The 19,895-nt window shown below is 47.2% G+C and overlaps 1 protein-coding gene across 2 annotated transcripts in view; it reads right to left on the minus strand.

Moving 5' to 3' along the window:
- Positions 1-6,033, minus strand: part of EPHA4 (EPH receptor A4) — a 142,084-nt gene extending 136,051 nt beyond the window's left edge. For both annotated transcript variants that reach the window (XM_055345291.1, XM_055345290.1), the window contains exons 1-2: positions 5,895-6,033; positions 2,651-2,718 (exon numbers count right to left, since the gene is read on the minus strand). In XM_055345291.1, coding sequence (XP_055201266.1) covers positions 2,651-2,718; positions 5,895-5,985 — 159 coding nt within the window. In that variant the 5' untranslated portion in view covers positions 5,986-6,033. The remainder of the gene's footprint in view (positions 1-2,650; positions 2,719-5,894) is intronic.
- Positions 6,034-19,895: the final 13,862 nt, after the last annotated feature.

Below are 19,895 nucleotides of genomic sequence, written 5' to 3' on the forward strand. Positions count from 1 at the left end.
GGATAGTCCGGGTCTAATGTGAATTTTCCAGCCTGACCCTAATTGTCTAAACACATTGATCAATTCACCAGAATGATGACAAATCTCACCTTACTTTTGTGTTTTACAATCAGTGTCAGAAACTCAAAACACTCCTTTAAATGAACACTGCCAAGAAATTAGGCTTTCACTACAACTGTTACCAACAGAAGCCATTACTTTCTATCATTCTTATTTTCTATTTAGTTGTTCTTACAGAAAAAAAAAAAAAAAAGAACAGCCAGTTGTCTCTGACTCTATTTCATATTTCACTTTGTGGGATCGTCAAGTAAGTTTTCTTATTTGTCTTTAACAAGAACAACAAATAAATGTCATGATTTATCAATAAAACCATGACCCCCAGTGTCCAGCCGAGACAGATGTGAACCGCTTGAGCTACAAATAGAAATTTCAGAATAACCCAAAGACAGAAATGTGCTTTTCATCTTCAGATAGAAAAGAATTTTTGTCAAGCAAATCCACCCAGAGTTGGTAGGTAATTTAATTCCTCTCTTCATCCTACACCTGAAAAAGTTCTCTTTGATGACAAAATCTACAGATTAATGGAACTTCATAGTTTGGCACATCATTTCTCAGTGGCCACTACACAAGTGGGAATGGCTAATTCTATGATACGTAAACAAAACTTCATAGTTGAGGAAAGAAAGATGCTACATCCTGCGTTCGGGAGCCTACATTCAGCCCGTTAAAAAGTTCTCGGTTGGACACGAGCAGCTATATAGGCGTGGTATCATTTTTAAGAGACTTCAAGACACCAGAAAGAAGTTTCGTGTTTAGAAGAAGTGAGCAGGTCTTCTTTGGGCAGTTTGGGGGTGGGTGCGGGCTATGGAATGTCTACGGCCTATTAAGTTGCAGTGAAAGCTTTCCAGAAACTAGATAGACCACAGGCAGTACTCAAAAATGCGTCATTCCTTGCCTTTAAACAGGTCACATGTATATTTAGTGTAACAAGTTGGATCCCAAATCATACAGGATGCATTCATTCTCCCTCCAAACTTGAGAGCAGCCAGTAGAAAATAAGACTCATTAAATTTTTAAAGCACTAATACCTTCCACCTTCAATTTTGCCAGGAGTTCTAATACGCTGAGTCTACAGAGCTTTACTCCTGGGGTAGCCTGGGAAAGCCTCCCTGAATCAGTGACCTTTCCAGGGTATAGGATTAACAAGAGTCTGACTCTCACAAGATAAAGCTGTACCTTTCTTCACAGTCAAAGGACTGAGGGCAATTGCCTGCAATCAGCAGTGAATACAGCCTGTCTACACTGCCAGAGGCCTGCCAATCACTTCTCCCTCCCTTTAAAAAAATGGTTTTGAGGGCCGCCTAGAATTTTTTTCAGCAGAGATCCAACCAACTGCAGTCAAGTTCAGGCAGAAAAACAGAAAGGCCAGGCAAATCTCTGTTTTATTTCACCCGGGCTGCAAGGCCTGCTGTGGGAAGAGACGCCTTAAAATTCTCCATTTTTGTGACAAGTTTCTTGCCTTATGTTTAAGACCTTCTGTCTTTGACAGCAGTCTCTGTGAATCTTTACCTTTTTTGATCCTCTACTGTTTATTCAATGGACAAGTGTGAAGCCCCATACTGGGCGCTGGCTGGCAGGAGCATCTCCCTCTGGAAAGCCTCCCTGTCTTTCACCTCCATTGCTTTTAATCAAGTGATTCAGCCGTAGATTATCAAGCACATGCAGGCAGAATGATCTCAATTTTTAATGGATGTGAGAGTTACTTAAATTTGGCAGAAGGCAGAGTTACATGCTATACTGATTTCTGTCCAAAGCCGAGTCATCCTGCCCTCTTCCGAAGGGCGGAGCTGGAGAACGGGGGCCACTGCCCTAACTGCATCCTCTGAATCTTCAGAGGGAGGCGGTGGGGGCACATTTCAGAAGAAATGGACAGTGAAGCGCTCTCTCATACTTATAGTCCAGCTTCCCCTTCCCCAAAGGCTCGAGGTTCCCAACACATCAACTTAGTACATTCAGCACCAACAATACAAAAGCTTGGGTTCTTCTCTGCAGGTGTTGTGCCCCTGGCACGAGTTCGTAGGGCTTCCCTCTCAGTGGGCAAGAGAGCTACAGTGGATTTAAGGTTGTGAAAGGTAAGGATGCTCCCCTCGGCACCACCCCCAACCTCACCCCCCACCCCCGCCCCTGTAGCTTATGCCCAGAACTAAACTTGTGCCTGGTACAATCAGAAATGTTTTGTCCCTGATATCTTTATTTATTCATTCTCCTCATCTGGGAACAGAACAATTGCTCTAAAATTAACCCTGTCAGGGACTTCACGGCCATCACAGTAATAGGCACAAATTCTAATTTGGTTCCTGGATCGTATTTCTTGTCGGTATTTTAGTTTTAAACAGGCATCTAAGTCTATGCTTCCACCAATCTCCTAACTTTGAAACCCCTTTCTGCCCTTTTGGTTTCTAGTTCTTCCATGACAGAGCTATCCAAAGGGAGTATAGGATTTCTCCAACAAAGCGTAATTCACTTCATAGGCCATGGTGGAAATCTGACCCCGTCACCACAATCAACAAGAATCAAGCCATTAGGACCCTCGGAAAGTTGCTAATCATTCCTTTTTACCCTTTGGATCAGAGAGCAACTCGGAACTTACCCCTCCTTCCAGAGGGCTCGCTATCCACCCAAGTTCTCCCTGAACAGATCTGGAATCCAATAAGGTTACTGCAAGAAAACAAAGAAAAAAAATGGATTAATTTCCAATTGCAAAAAAGCCAATACTACAAAAACCATTTGCCTGAGCGTTTCCATATGTGCTGGGGGTGTGCATATCCAACTCTGATCAAAACCTAAACTCGGTCTCACTTATGTAAATAATCATTACTTACTTGATCTTTTCCCCTCTTTAAATCTGCACGTTCTTATTTATTTAACTTGCTTAGCATTTAAAATTCCATCCCAGGACTGAGCTGATTCATTTTCGAAAAAGGATGAATAGGGAATCTCAAGTACAATTCAAAAAATAAATATATCTACGTAGGGCAGTTACACTCCAGAGCAAAATCCGCATTCATCTCTGTCTGGTATCTACTAGAGTTATTTGTTTTTGCAAGTTTCGGATGACCACATAACTCCTCAGCGTGGTGACGGAGCCACAAGTGAATTCTAACAGAGAGCACTCATAGGGTCATGAAGAGGCTCTCTCCTCTACAATTTCATTTTTTCCCTCCCGCACCAAATAAACAGGGCCTGGTTGTGGTATCCGCTGCTGCTTTTTTGGGTAAATATCAAAGTTTCAGAAAGGGGTGAGGGCAGACCTGTAGAATTAGAACGCCAACTCAATGGAGTATTCTCTTACTGGGGTCTTTTGGAAGACGACCGGGGACTGTGCTCCCCAGCCTAGGAGGAAATCACTGGTTTGAATTTTAGGTTGAGGAGTGTGGCCTAATAGATCTCCTGTCTGTGCTGCACCTAAGCGCGAGCGACAACGCTTCGTGGGGAGGGGAAAGGGGAGGAAGGCTACAGAGCCGCTGTACCCCACCCAGGCTGGAAATGTCCCAGGCACCGGCGACATTGAAAAGGACACAATGGATTCCTAACCTCTCCACATTCTCTTTCCCACCGAGATCTGCAGGCCTGGGGGTCGAAAGGCCCAGCTCAAAGGAACCACTGGGTTATTAATTTGATCAGTGAGGCTGGCTCCTCCGCTGGGGGAGGGGTGGGAATGGGGAGCCCTCCCCCTGGCTCCTGGGCACTCCGACGCTCCATCTCACCGCCAGGCCCCTCAATTCTGCCCACCTTCCCTCTTTGCATCCCCAAATCGAAAGAGTTAAAAACAGCTGCTTTCTCCTGGTTTTCCCGAGAAGCCTGAATTCCTAGGGTCTCTTAATTATTTTAAAATGTAGAGCGTTCCCTGGGTCGCTCCCGCCCGGAGTTGTGCTCCCCCCCCCACTCCCTCTTCTGGGTCCCTAGAGAAAAGCCTGCTACATCCATTTGGATTTATGTAAGGTGGATTAGGGACACAAAAGGAACAATAAGACCCAATTTACAAAAAAAGGGAGGGAGTAGAAAGGGAGGGTAAAAGGGAGAAAAGGAAACGTGATGGGAATAAAAAGCAACAAAATGAATTAATTTTTAGGGGGGAGGAGGGACCGGTGGGGGAGTGGGCGACCCCCCCCCTCGTTCTACATCAGCCTACGGCCCATGCACATCGTTTTTGTCTAGCGCTCCCAAGTCCTCCTTCCAAAAGAAGAGGCAATAAAGCGGAGGGGAAAAAAAAAAAAAAAAAAAAAGAGGAAAGAAAATCTCGGTTCCGCCTGGTGCCAGAGAGGTCTCGAGGGACGTCCTAACAAGTGTGCGAAGTCGCCGGGAGGAAGCGAGATGCAGGATCCCACCAAGGAGCGAGCCCGGGGACCGAGGGGCCGCAGCGGCCGAGGAGCCCCCGAGCCAGTTAGGAGGAGGGGGCAGGCGCGGGGCGGGCGGGGGGCGCGGGGGGGGGACGGGGCGCGGGGGGCGGGGGGCGGGGGGCGCCCTCGCCTCCTAACCGAGCCGCCGGCAGGTGTGCGCTCTCCCCGGTCTCCGCCTGGCGAGCTCCGGGTACCGGCCGCCCAGCCGAGGCTAAGTTGGCTTTTGGCTCCCTCCTTCGGAACAGGGGAAATGATGGATTGCGCGGGGATGCACGGACGGGTTCCGCGGAGACGGACGGACGAAGGGACGGATGGACGGACGGACGGACGGACGGATGCGGAGGCAGCGGGGCTGTGGGAGGCTGGAGGCGCCGACCGCGCGGTCCGGGCACTCCCGCGGGGCACACCGCCGTCCGCGTCCACGCGGGCCCCCGCGCGCCCACATGCGCGCATCTGAGCGCGGACACACGCGCACACGCGCACACACGCACACGCACACTCACGCGCACACTCACGCGCACTCGCCCACGCGCGCACAGGCTCGCGCACACTCACACGCGCGCACACTCACGCGCACTCACACACGCACACTCTCGCCCACGCGCGCACAGGCTCGCGCACACTCACACGCGCGCGCACACGCACACTCACGCGCACTCGCCCACGCGCACACTCACGCGCACGGACGGAAGCGGGACGGTCCTCACCGCCTGCCCCGCGCGGAGGCGCGGTCTGCACAGCACGTCCGAAGGGACGCGCGGGGTCGGCGCCGGGAGGGCCCAGTGGGCCCCGCACCTTCCGTCCGAACTAGCGCAGCGCGTGCACCGCTCCGGGGCGAACCGCCGGCGCGCGAGCGGGGAAGTCGCCGGCGGGCTCCGAGGTCCGCGGGGGATGCGCGGGCAGCGGGCCCTAGGCCGGGGTGGCATCCGCGGCCCGGCCCGGCGGGGGCCGCTGCTGGCGCCCGCAGCCACCGCAGTCGGGTCCCCGCGGCCCGCGAGGGCGCCCCGGCCGCCGCGCCGCTGAGGCCCCGGAGCCGGTCCCGGGAACCCGGGGCTCGGGAAACTTTGCAGAAGCCCGAGCTCCGAGGCTCGTGCGGGCACCGGCGGCACCGCAGCCTCGCTCAGCTCCCGGCTTCCGACCCCCCCCCCCCGCCCGGGGCCGGCTGGGAACGCGACATCCCAATAATTTCTTTTCCCCCCCTAAGCCCCGGCGCTGGCTCCCGCGTGTCCCCCGGGGCGCCTGGCGCTCGCCCCGCCGGCCGAGGCGGATAAACTTTGTCCTTTCGCCGCAAACTTGGGTCGCCGGGCGCCGCGCACCGTGACGGCCGGGGCAGGCTGCCCGCGGCTCCGCAGTCCCCGCGAGGCCCCGCCCGCCCCCGCCGACCCGGGGCGCAGGCTCCCGGGGACCCCTCGCACCCCCCGGCCCCGCGCTCGGGGACGTCCGCCCGCAGACCCGCCTCCGCCCCGGGGCCCGGAGGGGCCGCCGCGCTCCCACCTTCGTTCGCGGGGTACACCCTGGAGCCGGTGACAGCGTCGCAGATCCCAAAGAGAAGCGGGAAGAGGGCGAAACGCAGAATCCCAGCCATGGCTCGCCGGGCCAGCGCCGCTCCTGCCGCTCCTATCCCAGTGGAATAAATGCTCAAGTTAGGGGAGCCGCGGGCCGAGGACATTGCCAAGGGGGCGGGCCCGGCCCGTGACGCGCGCACGCCAGTCCGCCGCCCGCAGCCAATGGGGGCGCGCACGGGCCGGGCCGGCCCCGCCCCCGCCCCGCGGCCCCGCCCCCGCCCCGCGGCCCCGCCCCCGGCTCGGCTCGGCTGGGCTCCGCTCGGCTCGGCGCGGCGCGCGGTCTCCCGGGGCTGCGGCCGCGGCTCTGCGGGGCGCCCTCCCCCGAGACGCGGACGGCGCCGGCCCTGGAGCGCGCCCGGGGCTTCCGAGCGGGGCCGCCGCCCCCCCCCCGCCGCGGACGGCGTGGGACCGAGGAAACGGTCCGTGCACGCAGTAAAATAAGTCTGAGGTTGCCCTGCCCGTCGCCGCCCTCTGCCCGAGGGTCGGACCGCGCCCCGGGGCTGCACCGGCCGCGCGCTCGGCCCCCGGCCCCGTCGGCGTCCGCCCGGGCCCCCAGCTGCCGGGGCCGCGAGCACCCGCGAGCACCCGCGGGCACGGCGCGGGCCGGGCGGGGAGGCGCAGTCACCGGCCACCGACGGCGCCGGGTCGCAGCAACGCGGAGCAGCCCTCGGGCCGCGCGTCCCGTCCTCAGCCCGGGGGTGGTGCCCGGTCCCCGCCGGCCGGAGACGGCGGCCCAGCCCCGCGCCCCGACGGCCCGGGCGCCCCGGGACGGGACCGCACACCTCGCGGCCGCCCGCCCCCGGCCCCGCGCCTGTCGCCGCCCCCCGCGCGTCCGTCTGTCCCCGAGGTCCCCGCCGCGGGAACGGCCCCCCGAGCGCCGCCCCGCGACCTCCGACGCGACTCGGGCGCCTCCCCCGACGCTAACGGGGCCCGACTCCGGCCTCGGCCCCCCGCTCCCTCCCGCGGCCGCCCGCCGCCGTCCGCCTCCCTCCAGGCCGCCCCGGGTCTTCCGCGGGAGCCGGGTCCCAGCGGGGGGGGGGGGGGGGCGCCCGCGGCCGGTGGCGGCGCCTCTCGCGCTCGGGCGGCGGCTCTCCGTGGGGCAACCGCGCCACCTGCCGGCCAGACGCGGGGCTGCGTCGTCCCCGCGGAAGGGCAAGCGGACAAAGGCCGCAGCCCCCGCAGCCCTCAGCCCCCCGCAGCCCCTGCAGTCCCCCGGCCCCCTCAGCCCCCCGCAGTCCCCTGGCCCCCGCAGCCCCCCAGCGGACCCCTGGCCCCCGCAGCCCCCCCCCCGCAGCCCCCCGCAGCCCCCTGGCCCCCGCAGCCCCCCAGCAGACCCCCGCAGCCCGCAGCCCCCTGCAGTCCTCCGGCCCCCTCAGTCCCCAGCAGGCCCCCACAGGCCCCCGCAGCCCCCTGGCCCCTGCAGCCCCCCCGCAGCCCCCTGCAGTCCCCCAGCCCCCACAGCCCCCCGCAGGCCCCGGGCCCTGCAGATCCCCAGCAGACCCCCGCAGCCCTCCGCAGCCCCCTGCAGCCCCCCAGCCCCCTCAGCCCCCAGCAGCCCCCCGCAGCCCCCTGCAGCCCCCCGGCCCCCACAGCCCCTCGCAGCCCCCCCGCAGCCCCCAGGGTACCCCGGTCCCCGCAGCCCCCCACAGCCCCCCGGCCCCCGCAGGCCCCCAGCAACCCCCCAGCCCTTGCAGCCCCCGCAGCAGCCCGCAGCCCCCCACAGCCCCCGGGCCCCTCCGCTCCGGGACAGCCGCAGCCTTGCAACTTGCAAAAACCCGGCAACTTGGGCCGCGCGGGGCGAGGCGGGCAGCGGGCTGAGCGGCCCCAGGTATTTGGGCTCCGGGGGAGGGGGCGGGGGGGGGCGAGAGGCCTCCTGAAACGTCGCGGTCAGAGGAGACGGGCTGCGGGTATCGTAGCCACTGTTTTCACACAAGTAAAAGGCGGGAGAAGTGCACACGGGGGATTTCTATGTTCGTGTGTCTATAAATTATTTATAGCTGCCTGCACGAAGACCCTTTAAGGGATGCACTTCTAGATGCTCACGTGTGTCTTCCTGAGTTTTATGCGAAAAGAAGATGAAATAGTGGCTCCCGTCACTTGGCACAACGACCGGGGGAGAGGAAAGAGCAATCTGAAATCTGTCTGAAACGTTTTTAAACAATAGGTGCGGCTGCGTCTCCGCACGACTCTGGGTTGTACACGTGCGAGTGGTTGGAATGGGAAACTGACCGGCCGCCTCCTTCAAAACAGTGAAATTTCTAGAACATGTACCATTTTTCCCCTCGTGGGATATGCACACTGAATATTAAAGGCTTTGCAGCCACAGCTGCTGGAAAAGCAAGGCATCGTTTGCCAGGGTACATCCAGTGACTCCCCCTTTTTTCTTCCCATTTTCCTCTTCCGGACCCCAAAGCAACCCGGTGACCTGGAGCACCGAAAGGCAAGGAGTGCTAACTTGGAAAACTGAACCAGAACTTCCTCTTTAAAGAATTTTCTGAGATGAATATCAGAAATGAGCTACTGAAAATTCTGCCTTCCTAGAGAGGAGTTCTCTAACCTAACAGGCATGGTTCCTCCCCAGAAGAGGGCAAAGTGGAAAAACAGATGGTGGCCCAGTCCCTCCTCGGTGTGGAACCCCCCATTTTACTGGAAAACACCTAATAATTTTCAAGCATTAGAGAGTATTTGCAACAAATCGGTCACTCACTGGGGTCATGAGCATACAGTAGGATACCATAATCTCAAAAAGTACCTAAAACCACCTTCTTTTAAAATAAATTAGCTTGACTCCAGAGTAAATCAACTCTAAATGCCGAGAGTATTTTGAATCCATTAAGAGACATGTCAAAATATATGTGTTTATAAGCTTAATGAATATTGTGATCCTCTATGTCAAAAAATTGGATAGATTTTTTTTTCCTTTGTGGACAGTCCCTACAACAAAGACTTTGGCTTCCAAGGAGATCTGAAATGCTAAGTTGGATTAACGTTGATTTCCTGAGGTCTTTCTTTCTTTCTTTCTTTCTTTTTTTAAGTTTTTATGTATTTATTAATGAGACACAGAGAGAGAGAGAGGCAGAGACCCAGACAGAGGGAGAAGCAGGCTCCCTGCAGGGGGTCCCATGTGGGACCCGATCCCAGGACCCCGGGGTCACACTGTGACTGAACAGTCTGCTAGGTTTTTTAGCGTGTTTAGCTGGACTTCCCTGGACGTAGGTCTTGTTGTCAACCAAATGGAAGCCCCAACAGTACTGCAATGACTCTGTCGTAGCCAGAAGCATGGTTTTCCAGACAGACAGCTAGCTGGTCTTTTACTAGCTGTGTATCTTTGGGTAAGTTATGTAACGTCTCTGAGATATGGTTCCCTCACATGTAAATTGTAGTTATGTTATGAGATTCTTCTAAACATTGAATGAATTTTGTAGAGCACCTAGGATAATGCCTGGCACGTGGTAGGCAGTTATTACCCTCAAATAATATTTCACAATAACTATTAGGGTAATAACCTAATCATTTAATGTCAATAATTTCATGTTATTTTTTTTCTTATTTATTTATGATAGTCACAGAGAGAGAGAGAGAGAGGCAGAGACACAGGCAGAGGGAGAAGCAGGCTCCAGGCACCGGGAGCCCGACGTGGGATTTGATCCCGGGTCTCCAGGATCGCGCCCCGGGCCAAAAGCAAGCGCCAAACCACTGCGCCACGCAGGGATCATGTTATTTTTAAAAAGATTTTTATTTATTTATTCACGAGAGACACACAGAGAGAGGCAGAGACACAGGCAGAGGGAGAAGCAGGCTCCCTGTGGGGAGCCCGATGCGGGACTCGATCCCAGGACCCTGGGGTCACGCCCTGAGTCGAAGGCAGACGTTCAACCACCGAGCCCCCCAGTCGTTCCTAATTTCATGTTATTAAGCGGGAAATCATTTATTCAGTTTGAGGCTTCCTTTCCACAAGGAACCTGGGCACTGTGACTTAGATCTTGCACTTCCATGAGTGAAGGATGTTTTGTTCCACCAACTCCTAGAGTAGGGTGGGAAATAAATCCTAAATTCTTCCCTTCCTTCAATGTTGATTTGTTACAGCTCATGCTCAACTCATATTCCTGGATGGCAGGGTTGGATTTGAACCTCAGGGTTGTGCTTATCTCCCAATTTAATAGTTTCAAAAGCAATTAAGTGAAACCAGGCGCAGGGACCCCCAATTCCCACAGCCAAATCAAAATATCAGTGATCGTGAGTCACCAAAGCTCTAAAGACGCAGCCAACTGGGTCGGGGAGGACACTCCTGACCATCAACCACCACCTGAAATATTGTAACCCGAAACCACATTTGGGGAGCCTCCTTCGAGCTTCCAGAACACCCTTTTGGAGATTTCATTCTTTGATGTCAAGGCTTTGACGCTATTTCTGATGCAAATAAGAAGCAGGACTCTTGTGAGCCCTTGACAACTGACTGGGGAAAATGGCCACAGAGCTCAGGTCCTGAGGAGTCAGAAGAGTGAGGACAAGACGGAGGGAAAAAGCCTTTCCGTGACTCACTGAGCTGGAAAAGGACAAGGAGTTCTCCAGGAAGAAAGCTTTTCTGAAACTTTGGCACGGTACCCGAATTTTAATTCGGTTCTGGTCAACGTTTGCCAAGCGCCTACTGTATACCAAACACGTTTAACGTGTCAGAATTTTCTTCTCGGCTCTGACCATGCATGACATCTACCACCCGGGGAGGTGGGGGACACTGTGTCATCCTTGGGGCCGCCAAGAGGGAGGTGGAGAGAGAGGAAGACACTCCAGTTCAGTCCTGGGGCCGCTCTAGGCCCCAAGAACTGAACATTTCGTAGAGACCATGAACCTCTCCACAGGAGAATTTGGAAGGGGTCATTTGCATCTGTTTTCTGGCCATGTTTTGGGAACATGAGTTAAACGTTGAAACTATTTTATTGCACAGGCAGGAAAGCCATGCCCCCAAAGAAACAGAAAATGCGGTTTACTCGGAACCCTTCAGGGTGTCACCTATGAAATGGTGTTCACTCGTTCTAACTCAAAATGCCAACAGAGGGCTTCAAGTTACAGCGATTAAATACTTTAATACTTAATAGCTATATTGATTTATGATCATTAAAAGAAACTTTTGGAATTAGAGTTGTTTTATGAAGGAAAACTAATGATAGTATATATGTGAATAACATAAACTGGTACAACTTTGCTTTAGCCGTTTTCAGGAGAGACATAATTACCTACAGAACCAATTTATGGAAGAACCACAAGAGCCCTCTTTTTTTTCCCCCCCTCCTGAAAAACAATGTGTAATCACAATGAAATGCTGTAAGGAAAAGAACATAACCAAGAACATACTTTATGATTTACTACATAATGAGAATGTAAGTTTGGAAACCTAACTTTTCTTTTCCCCATCGTAATCTAAAGCATTTCCCAAGTATTTACGGCCCAAACATTTGTTTTGTAATTTCAGAAGATCTCCAAGTATCCTAATGATGTTTGTCTAAAATGACAGATAACGTATTTCCTTATGCAGTACGTAAGTCCTGTAAAGGCTTGTCTAGATTACGGAAACTTTTAAGTGTCTTTACGCAGGAAATGTCACTTTGGAAATTGTATTTATGTGCTAGGTCTGTAATGTAATCATTTATGCCAAATAGTAAGTAGGAAAAGCCTTTTCCCTGCAAAAGATGATGCCTCTTCACTCCTTTCAAAGGGGCTAAGAGGAAACTCCATCGAACCCCCGAGAAACGTGGTGTACAGTCTTACCTGCATCACCTACTACTTGAGCTCCACTGCAAATTGATGAAACCTTATTAAAATCAATTGAACATGAATAAAATCCCTATATAGAGAAATGCGAAAATGAGATTCATTAACATGGTTTAGTTAGAATGAGCAATATTTGGGGCCATTCTGGATATATGGTAAACAATGAAGGATTTCTATACAACAGATGGCAGCTCAGGAGTGTATGCCTACGGTCGTGTGCAATGCAGGAGAGAGTCTATATTGTGCTCCACTAAGTTACATGCAGAACCTACTTTTTCTCAGACCGTGACTATCTGCACAAATACACTGGTGTGAATTCAGACAAACAATGAGTAATTTGAAGTACGGAGGTAAAATAATTCAGTTAATAATAAAAGAATTCAGTTAGTAACGGATCATTTGATTCAATGTGACATTTAAAGTCTATCAGTTCAGGATCCCTGGGTAGCTCAGCAGTTGAGCATCTGCCTTTGGCTCAGGGCATGATCCTGGAGTCCCAGGATCCCGGGATCGAGTTCCACATCGGGCTTCAGTCTTCCTGCATGGAGCCTGCTTCTCCCTCTGCCTGTGTCTCTCTCTCTCTCTCTCTCTCTCTCATAAATAAATAAATAAATAAATAAATAAATAAATAAATAAATAAATATTAAAAAATAAATAAAAAATAAAAATAAAGTCTATCAGTTCAACCACTTGGTTTTCCTCTTATTAAATTCTTGGTATATGCACCCCCATCTTGCTTTTTCCTGGGCAATGGGAGAAAGAGTTAAAAATTAGGCACTAAAATACAAATGATGGCATTCCCACGAGATGTATTATTTACACCGATGACTTCGTGTGCAAGAAGCCTTCTAAGAACAGCACCCTTAACCATCTCTAGCCAGATTGCAGATGGAATTGGTGCCAATTTGGAATAAATCTTTCTTCTGTAGAGAACATTAGGTCATTGCAAATATTATATTATCTTCTGAGATTTGATGCTTCACTCTGATATTCAGGATTAGCAAGTGGGATTATATATATATATATGTTTATATATGATTTTTTATATGTCATCAGTTTAAGTATGTCACCTTTTAAGTATCTCTTGAAGCTCTGAACTTAAAAAAAAATGAATCAAAACATACACAGGTGATTATGAGAGAGAGACTCCCAATATACATCAACTTTAAGCGTGAGGTCCCATGGCTGCAACCTCAACCTGCCTATTTATGTTACACTAGACACCTATCAGAGGTAACTGAACATTAATCAAGTCTGTTCCATTAAATGGGCAGTTGACTGCAGCCCAGTAAAGCTGGGCCCCATTTCTTCTGTGTGTCTCATTATGTTCTCATCTGAAACTTTTAGAGTTTTTAGTCAGATCGTTATCATTTAAAACACTTTGATAAATGCCTCCTTGTGCCCATACTGCTTAGCAGGCCCACCCTGGTGAAGTCCCTTACAGAACTTAATTCGCAATACAGAAATCACTGCAAAGGTAATAAGAAAATTTAGGATGCTTTGGGTCTCACCACTGAGAGCTGTCTTTAGCAATATCCTTCCTGTGCCACTTTACAATATGTATTTATGTGTTACAGATTTGCTCATAAACCTGGGTGCTGCTTTAAAAACCTGGCTTCGATTAAAAATAAGATTAGCTGGTTCTAAAGCTCCTGAAGCCTTCTAAGTCTGGACAGGTCTGTGATTTAGAACCTTCCTCTTGCTGTGTTCTGATTTAATCTGTTCAGCTCTCTCTTTTTTTTCCATGTCCACCTACACCCAGCTGTCCATCTTCCTGCAACCTTTTTGCTGTCAATCAAATGACAGCCTTGGATGGAAGCTTTGTGTACCAAGGCCTCCTGAGGCCCAGCACCACATTTAGATGGAAAAGGGTAGGGGGGCTATAACCAATTCTTCTTGGAAAGCTGGGAGTGGGAGGGTACCGGTGGGGGAGTTTTGGTCCTCGGCCCTTCAGAAACTGCTCTCTCAAACACACACAAAAATGCAAACATGGATACCAAACCCCCACATCTGTAGCCCAGCACCAATGTAATGTAAAATCACCCTGGGAGGGCAAGCATTCCAAGGTTTGTTGATGCAAAGAATACAGCACCCTTGCTGAATTTAATCGGGGACTGGAATCCAAGAATAGCCCAGTCTCTCTCCTAGTGTGAGTGATCAGATGTGTCTAGCTTCCCCTTTCTTGGACTGACTGATGCTTAGCCGACTTGTAAGTACTAACATCTCTTCTGAAAAATTGCCTGGGAATATTTGTTTTTGCTAATTGGAGAGTAACTGGAGGGATGTTCTGCTTATGACTTTGTACGGCTTGCATCCTGTGCAATTAAATGTCTTAATATTGGAAGGAGGTTGCATCCGATAATATGAAGCCACACCACGGAGACAGCTCTGTTTGTACAGTAGATTACTTCCCTGAAAAGTCAGATAGGTCATTAGCATAAATTAAAACTTTGATCTCTAGAAAGAGAGCCTGAATTAAGATGTAGGCCTTATTTTAATTACTTTGTTTTTATTTGGTGCCATCTGCATTCCGATTATAAGAGTCTCTTAAATTTGACATCATTTTCTTGATCTGCTAAAATTGCAGGATCCTTAAATAAAATGTTTGTGTTAAAATCACTAGGAGCCCTGATATTCTCTAAAAATAAACATTGATTTTCACCTTGTCTCAGGAAATGAAGTATGGTTGTCTGTGTTTCAATTAAGGTGCCTGTTATCCAAAATATTTTATACAGTACAACATGGTAATGTATTGTACTTTACTTTTTGTATTAGCTACATTCAAGTTTTGCTGGGTTCTTATTTTTATTTTTTGTTTTATTGGAGGTAAGAAGACATAAAAATAAAAAGTGCGAAGGATAGAAATTTGAATATGATAGTTTATCGTCCTATCTATAAATTGTTTTGCTGTCGGGGAGCCTTGTTGCTTGTAACAATTGGGTTTCTCTTCTACCAGGCAAAAGGCAAGCAGCAGTTGTTCAGGGGCAAGAGCATAACCAATAAGCCTGAGTAAATAACTTTATAACCCCGGAGTTTATTTGGGATGTTAACACAGATGTGTGGCAAATCCATGGGGAATGTTTGGCAAATGTTTGATTCACCAGTGCCCTAAACCTGTTGAGTGTAAAGCTAATAATTGCCAAGAAAATAATTTTGTGATTTTTTTTTTGTCTGAACATAGCTCATCTTCAAAAACAATTCTTTTGGCACTTAGTATAAAAAATAGAACAAATTTAAATGTAAAGAATTTTGGGAAATTATGAACACACACACCTGAAGAGTAGCAAAGATAGCAGCCTCTAACTTTTAAAATTAAGCCCTATTATTGATTATTCTCAGTTTACATAAATCTTTTTCAAAGATAATTTACCTGTACATTATTCTGTAATGTTTTGTACTTCATGTTCTGATAAAATACACATGCATAATTTAAATCTAATATCACTTAGAGCTCAACTTTTTTGACAGTTGATTAATTTTCAAAATGATGAAATTGGTGAGAACAAATGAAGTAATACCAGGAATTAATATTTTAAACCTCAGAGAATCCCCAATAAATTACACTTGGTAGTAGATAGAAAGAAAGCTTTTAGTAAATTGTCCTTCTAGTAAGATAATGCCAAAAATAATATTGCTGTTTAGAATTCAGTTCGGGTTGATTTGGTGTATTTCAATACAAAGTGTACCTGGAGATTATCTGTACAAATATTGGATGCATATATGCACACACACAGGCACAAACTCTCACAAACCCAGAAATACTCTTGGTATGCCCCTGAGGTTTGTTACCCCCAAAGAATATACCTTCATGTGATGCCATCCCACCTTCCAACTCAGAATAAAAGCAATTTATATGGGGAAGCGGGGGAAGGATGGGTGATTGTTAAAGAAAAAAAAAAAACTCCTTAAAAATTGGCATCTGTATAAAATCACCTCTTTAAACCTCAAAATAAGTTATTGATTTTTCTCTTTTAAGTCCCTATTATTGAATTTCTCCTTAATTCTTTGTTCACCATAGAAAACATACATTTTTCCTTTTATGTTCAGTGTATTTAATTTGGAAGTAATAACCATAAAAGATGAATTTCAGGAGGTAGTCATGCTGTGCTGCATGGAGGGGTGTTTTCCTAACTAAATCAGGGTACAATTAATCTATGAAATAAAATTGAGTTAGCTGATGGTAAAAAGTTTCCTGAAACTTCTGAAGGTTTACTTCACTTCTTTGCGACCACATAAGACTTGCATTGACTCTCCTTATAAGGCTCATTCATTACAGCCATTTGGGGAATAGATGTAGATTTTCACACAATTACTTGCTTGCTGCCAAACCAAAATGAATGGCCTTATGTTGTACCATATTGGACAAATGTGCCCACTTCTGTAAACAGAGTATCTAATTACATTCCCCATTGTCTCCACAGTCAACTTTTGATTTCAGGAGTTTGAAGATTGTCCCCAAAAGCCACTGACATTGGCTTTTTTGCTAACTGATTATTTGACAGCTTCCAACAAAAAGAGGAATAAAACCCCAAACAAACACAAATAGCTTAGCTGATTGTTAGCAAGTGCGCTTAGAAGTCCAATGGCTTAGAATGTTCAAATTGGTGATTAAAATGAGATTTAGAGAAACTAATTCTTTAAAATCACTTGGCCATGTTCCCTCTCTCTCTCTCTCTCTCTCTTTAAGAAATCAAAGATAACTCAGAATTTGTTGACCTTTTGAAAATATTGTCAGAATTAAGTGTTGTACAAAATCTATTTCTCCATGGTATGGCATAGTAGACCCAAGACAGCTTCAACATGCAAGATTTTGACCATTGAGAGTAACCTTGATTGACGATGGCGTGGGACTTCTAACTTCATTGAAACCTAAATTTAAATCACGCACTTTCTAGCTAAAGCAGAAGAAGGTGCCATTTACTTAAAGGACACTAACTGTCCGTCTGGCATTCAGCCTCAGGTCAGTGTACATGTTTTCTGCTCTTCATCTCAAACATAATCATTCTCTTTACATTAATCACATTCTAGGGACGCCTGGGGGCTCAGCGGTTGAGCCGCATCAGGCTCCTGCCTCTCCCTCTGCCTGTGTCTCTGCCTCTCTCTGTGTGTCTCTCGTGAATAAATAGATAAAATCTTTTTTTTTTTAATCACATTTTAGGAGAGAACTACATGCCGTAGTGAGAATCTCAGTTTCTTCATCTGTAAAATGAAGCTAATAACAGTGCCTGCTTCGGGATTGTTATAGGGATTAAAGGTGAGATAATACATCCTGCCACAAACAGAGTGCCTGGCACAAAATAATCGTTTGTTGTTAAAAGTATCATATCTTAATTTTGTGTTCAGTCAGTGAGGTGCTAGATAATTGCGGTAAGCCATTTTTTAAAAATTCCACTACATTTTAATAATCGCATTTAATTATCTAGATGTTTTTAAAGAGCCTCACAAGTCCTTCTCTGCCAATGATGGCTATTTTGATTTGTTACTGGTCTTAAATTCAGAGGTGGACTCACTGTGAGTCCACCATGAATTGTCTTCCTCCCATGTAACGTCTCTTGCAGAGATTAATCTGTTTTTTTTATATTCAGATAACTTCTATGTTAGGCTTCATCTGTTGCATATGTGGATGCACGTGTACAAACTGCTTTTTTGCTTGATTCTCACAAAGTGTGAGCCGTGACTTTTTTCTTATACCGGAAATTTACATTGAAATGCAGATATCACTCAAAAGTGCTCTCTCTCTCAAACACGGATGACCAGATCTTGATTAGTAGAGTGTGGAATCTGTGTATAAGATAACAAAGCAGCACAGAAATCAAACAATTTAGCTCAGGGAGCTACAAACGCATGTTACACAATGAAAGGAATGCCATATTAAAAAACAAGTGTCCTGGATTATTTGACGCTGGATAAGCGCTGCCCATCTGTCAGCCTCAGTTTCCAATCTAGACCACTGTGATGGTTTCTTTAAACTCTAAAATAATATGACCCTAGTTCTAGCAACTTCCATACTTTTTCCTTTGCGGAGAATAAAACTTCATATTCAATCACTTCAAAATAATTATCTACTATTCAGGAACATTGACTGGGTTACATGCAACTTGATGTTTCTGGGTGTAAATCCTTTTATTTTCTGTAAGAATTCTGTAAGGGTAATAGTTAAAACCTATTTCGTATTTTACATAAAAAAGCTCTGGTTACCAAAATTATATATTTAAAAAACTCAAACATATGAGAGAAACACATGAAATGCTCCATATAGTTAACTTCTGTTATCATGTTAACCTTTATTGGGCTTATGAATGCAAGCTTATGAATTCATAACTCTCACAGTTAGAGGGTCTTCATAAATAAAACAACCCACTTAGATCTGCATGTTTCAAAAAGCAAGGCAACAAGCAAGCCAACAGATGGATGCATTTTTAATTAGTCAATCCGTTGCTATCTTTTGGTTAGAAAATTTTCTTGCAGGTTGTACAAAATCTTTCATTGGATACAAAAACAAGGGCAATTTCAGAATCACAGGTTTCCTGAAAGAATGATAAATTTCAATACTTTGATAACCTATTCAGATTGTGTATGGTGATAAATTAAACTAAATTATTGGTGGAGAAACAAAATAATTTGAGGTTATTGTAAATTTGAGACATGAATAAAATTAACATCAGCATCCCGTTCCTTTTATGTTTACTGATTTTAACTGAGTTAAGTAAAGCAGTATGATCCAATCCAATTCGAGGCTGTTTTTGCAATGTTATAAGGAAAGAATTTACAATATTGTGCTTCCATTTTTAATTTGCATTATACTGACAAATAATTTGGGGGAAATATGCTCTCTGTTTTAGAAAAATTGCTACAGAAATGAGAATATAATATTTATCAAAAGAAGCCAGATGCAAAATTGAGCACGGTTTTCAGCCATTATATCGGGTGGTTCCCAATTTTAAATGCTGTCTTTTTCTAAGAAGAAAAAAAAAAGGTCTATCAGATTATCTCTTCATATGCACAAAGTAAAAGAGAATGGAGAAATAATTATTTCCATAATTCGGGCACTTAAAACTTTCTTCTAAAATATCCAAATGATTGATATGATAATTTTGACTGAATTAGTCAAATTACTCTTTCACAGTTTGCCTTCTCATTACGAGAGTAGATACAACTGAAGTGTGGATGTAACATTTATAAATGCAGAGCCCTAAACTCAAAGGTTACTGTAACTTCCAAGATTCACTCAATTATGTATAATCAGTTACCTTTTGGCAACATAGATAGTAACAATTTATCAATCTTCCCCTTCAAAAGCAACTATTTAGAACTTTTCCTCTGGGACCTCTGTAGCATCCCTCTGTAGCATCCCTATACAAATGAGTTTCCACGTATGACGCTAGACCTTTATCACCACACAGGGATTGCCAACCACTGTGGCATGTCCACATACAAGCTATAGGTGACGATGGAAACATTGAGCTTGGAATTAAATGAATTAGCTTAATAGTATTTTATTGGCTCCTTCAATACAATGTGTTAATGTCAAGAGATTATATGCCTCTGCAGAAGCAACAAAAAAATTCAAAAAATAAAGGGTCAGTCCTACATTGGAAATTCCACAGTTTCTACAGAAATCTGATGACAATATTTATGAATTGTTCATTTTAATTGGCTACATTTTTATGTCTTTATAAGTCAGTAACATAGTATAAAAGGGGAAAACAAGCTTATGGAATCTCCCATTGAGCCACTAGTAAACCCAGATAGAGAAACCAAGAGAGATTCCTGGAATCTTACACATAAGAAAAAGAAATGTACATTTTGCTTTTGGAAAATGGATAAGGGACCGATCCGTTAATCATACCTGGGGAAAGACGCTTTAACGTTAATAATAAAAAAGGAGACAGAAGACCTACTTAGTTTAATTTTCCTTCTTTTTCACTGAAATGAAGAGATCGGCTTTCAAAATGGAAAGGGGAGGGAAAAAGCCTGACAAGTCAAGCAGTAACAATCAAGCCTCGTGTTAGATCTGAGGTTACGGTGCTAATGAACGCAGACACAGTTTTCCCAGGATGGGGATAGGTATGCAAAGAGAGAGCAACTTTAAGTAACTATGAATCTTCAAATGTAATTCAATGCTTTCCCTGGAAAATAAAATAACTTACAGGTATGACTG

The sequence above is a fragment of the Nyctereutes procyonoides genome, unplaced genomic scaffold, assembly GCF_905146905.1.
Source record: "Nyctereutes procyonoides isolate TBG_1078 unplaced genomic scaffold, NYPRO_anot_genome, whole genome shotgun sequence".
NCBI classification, from domain to species: Eukaryota; Metazoa; Chordata; class Mammalia; order Carnivora; family Canidae; genus Nyctereutes; species Nyctereutes procyonoides.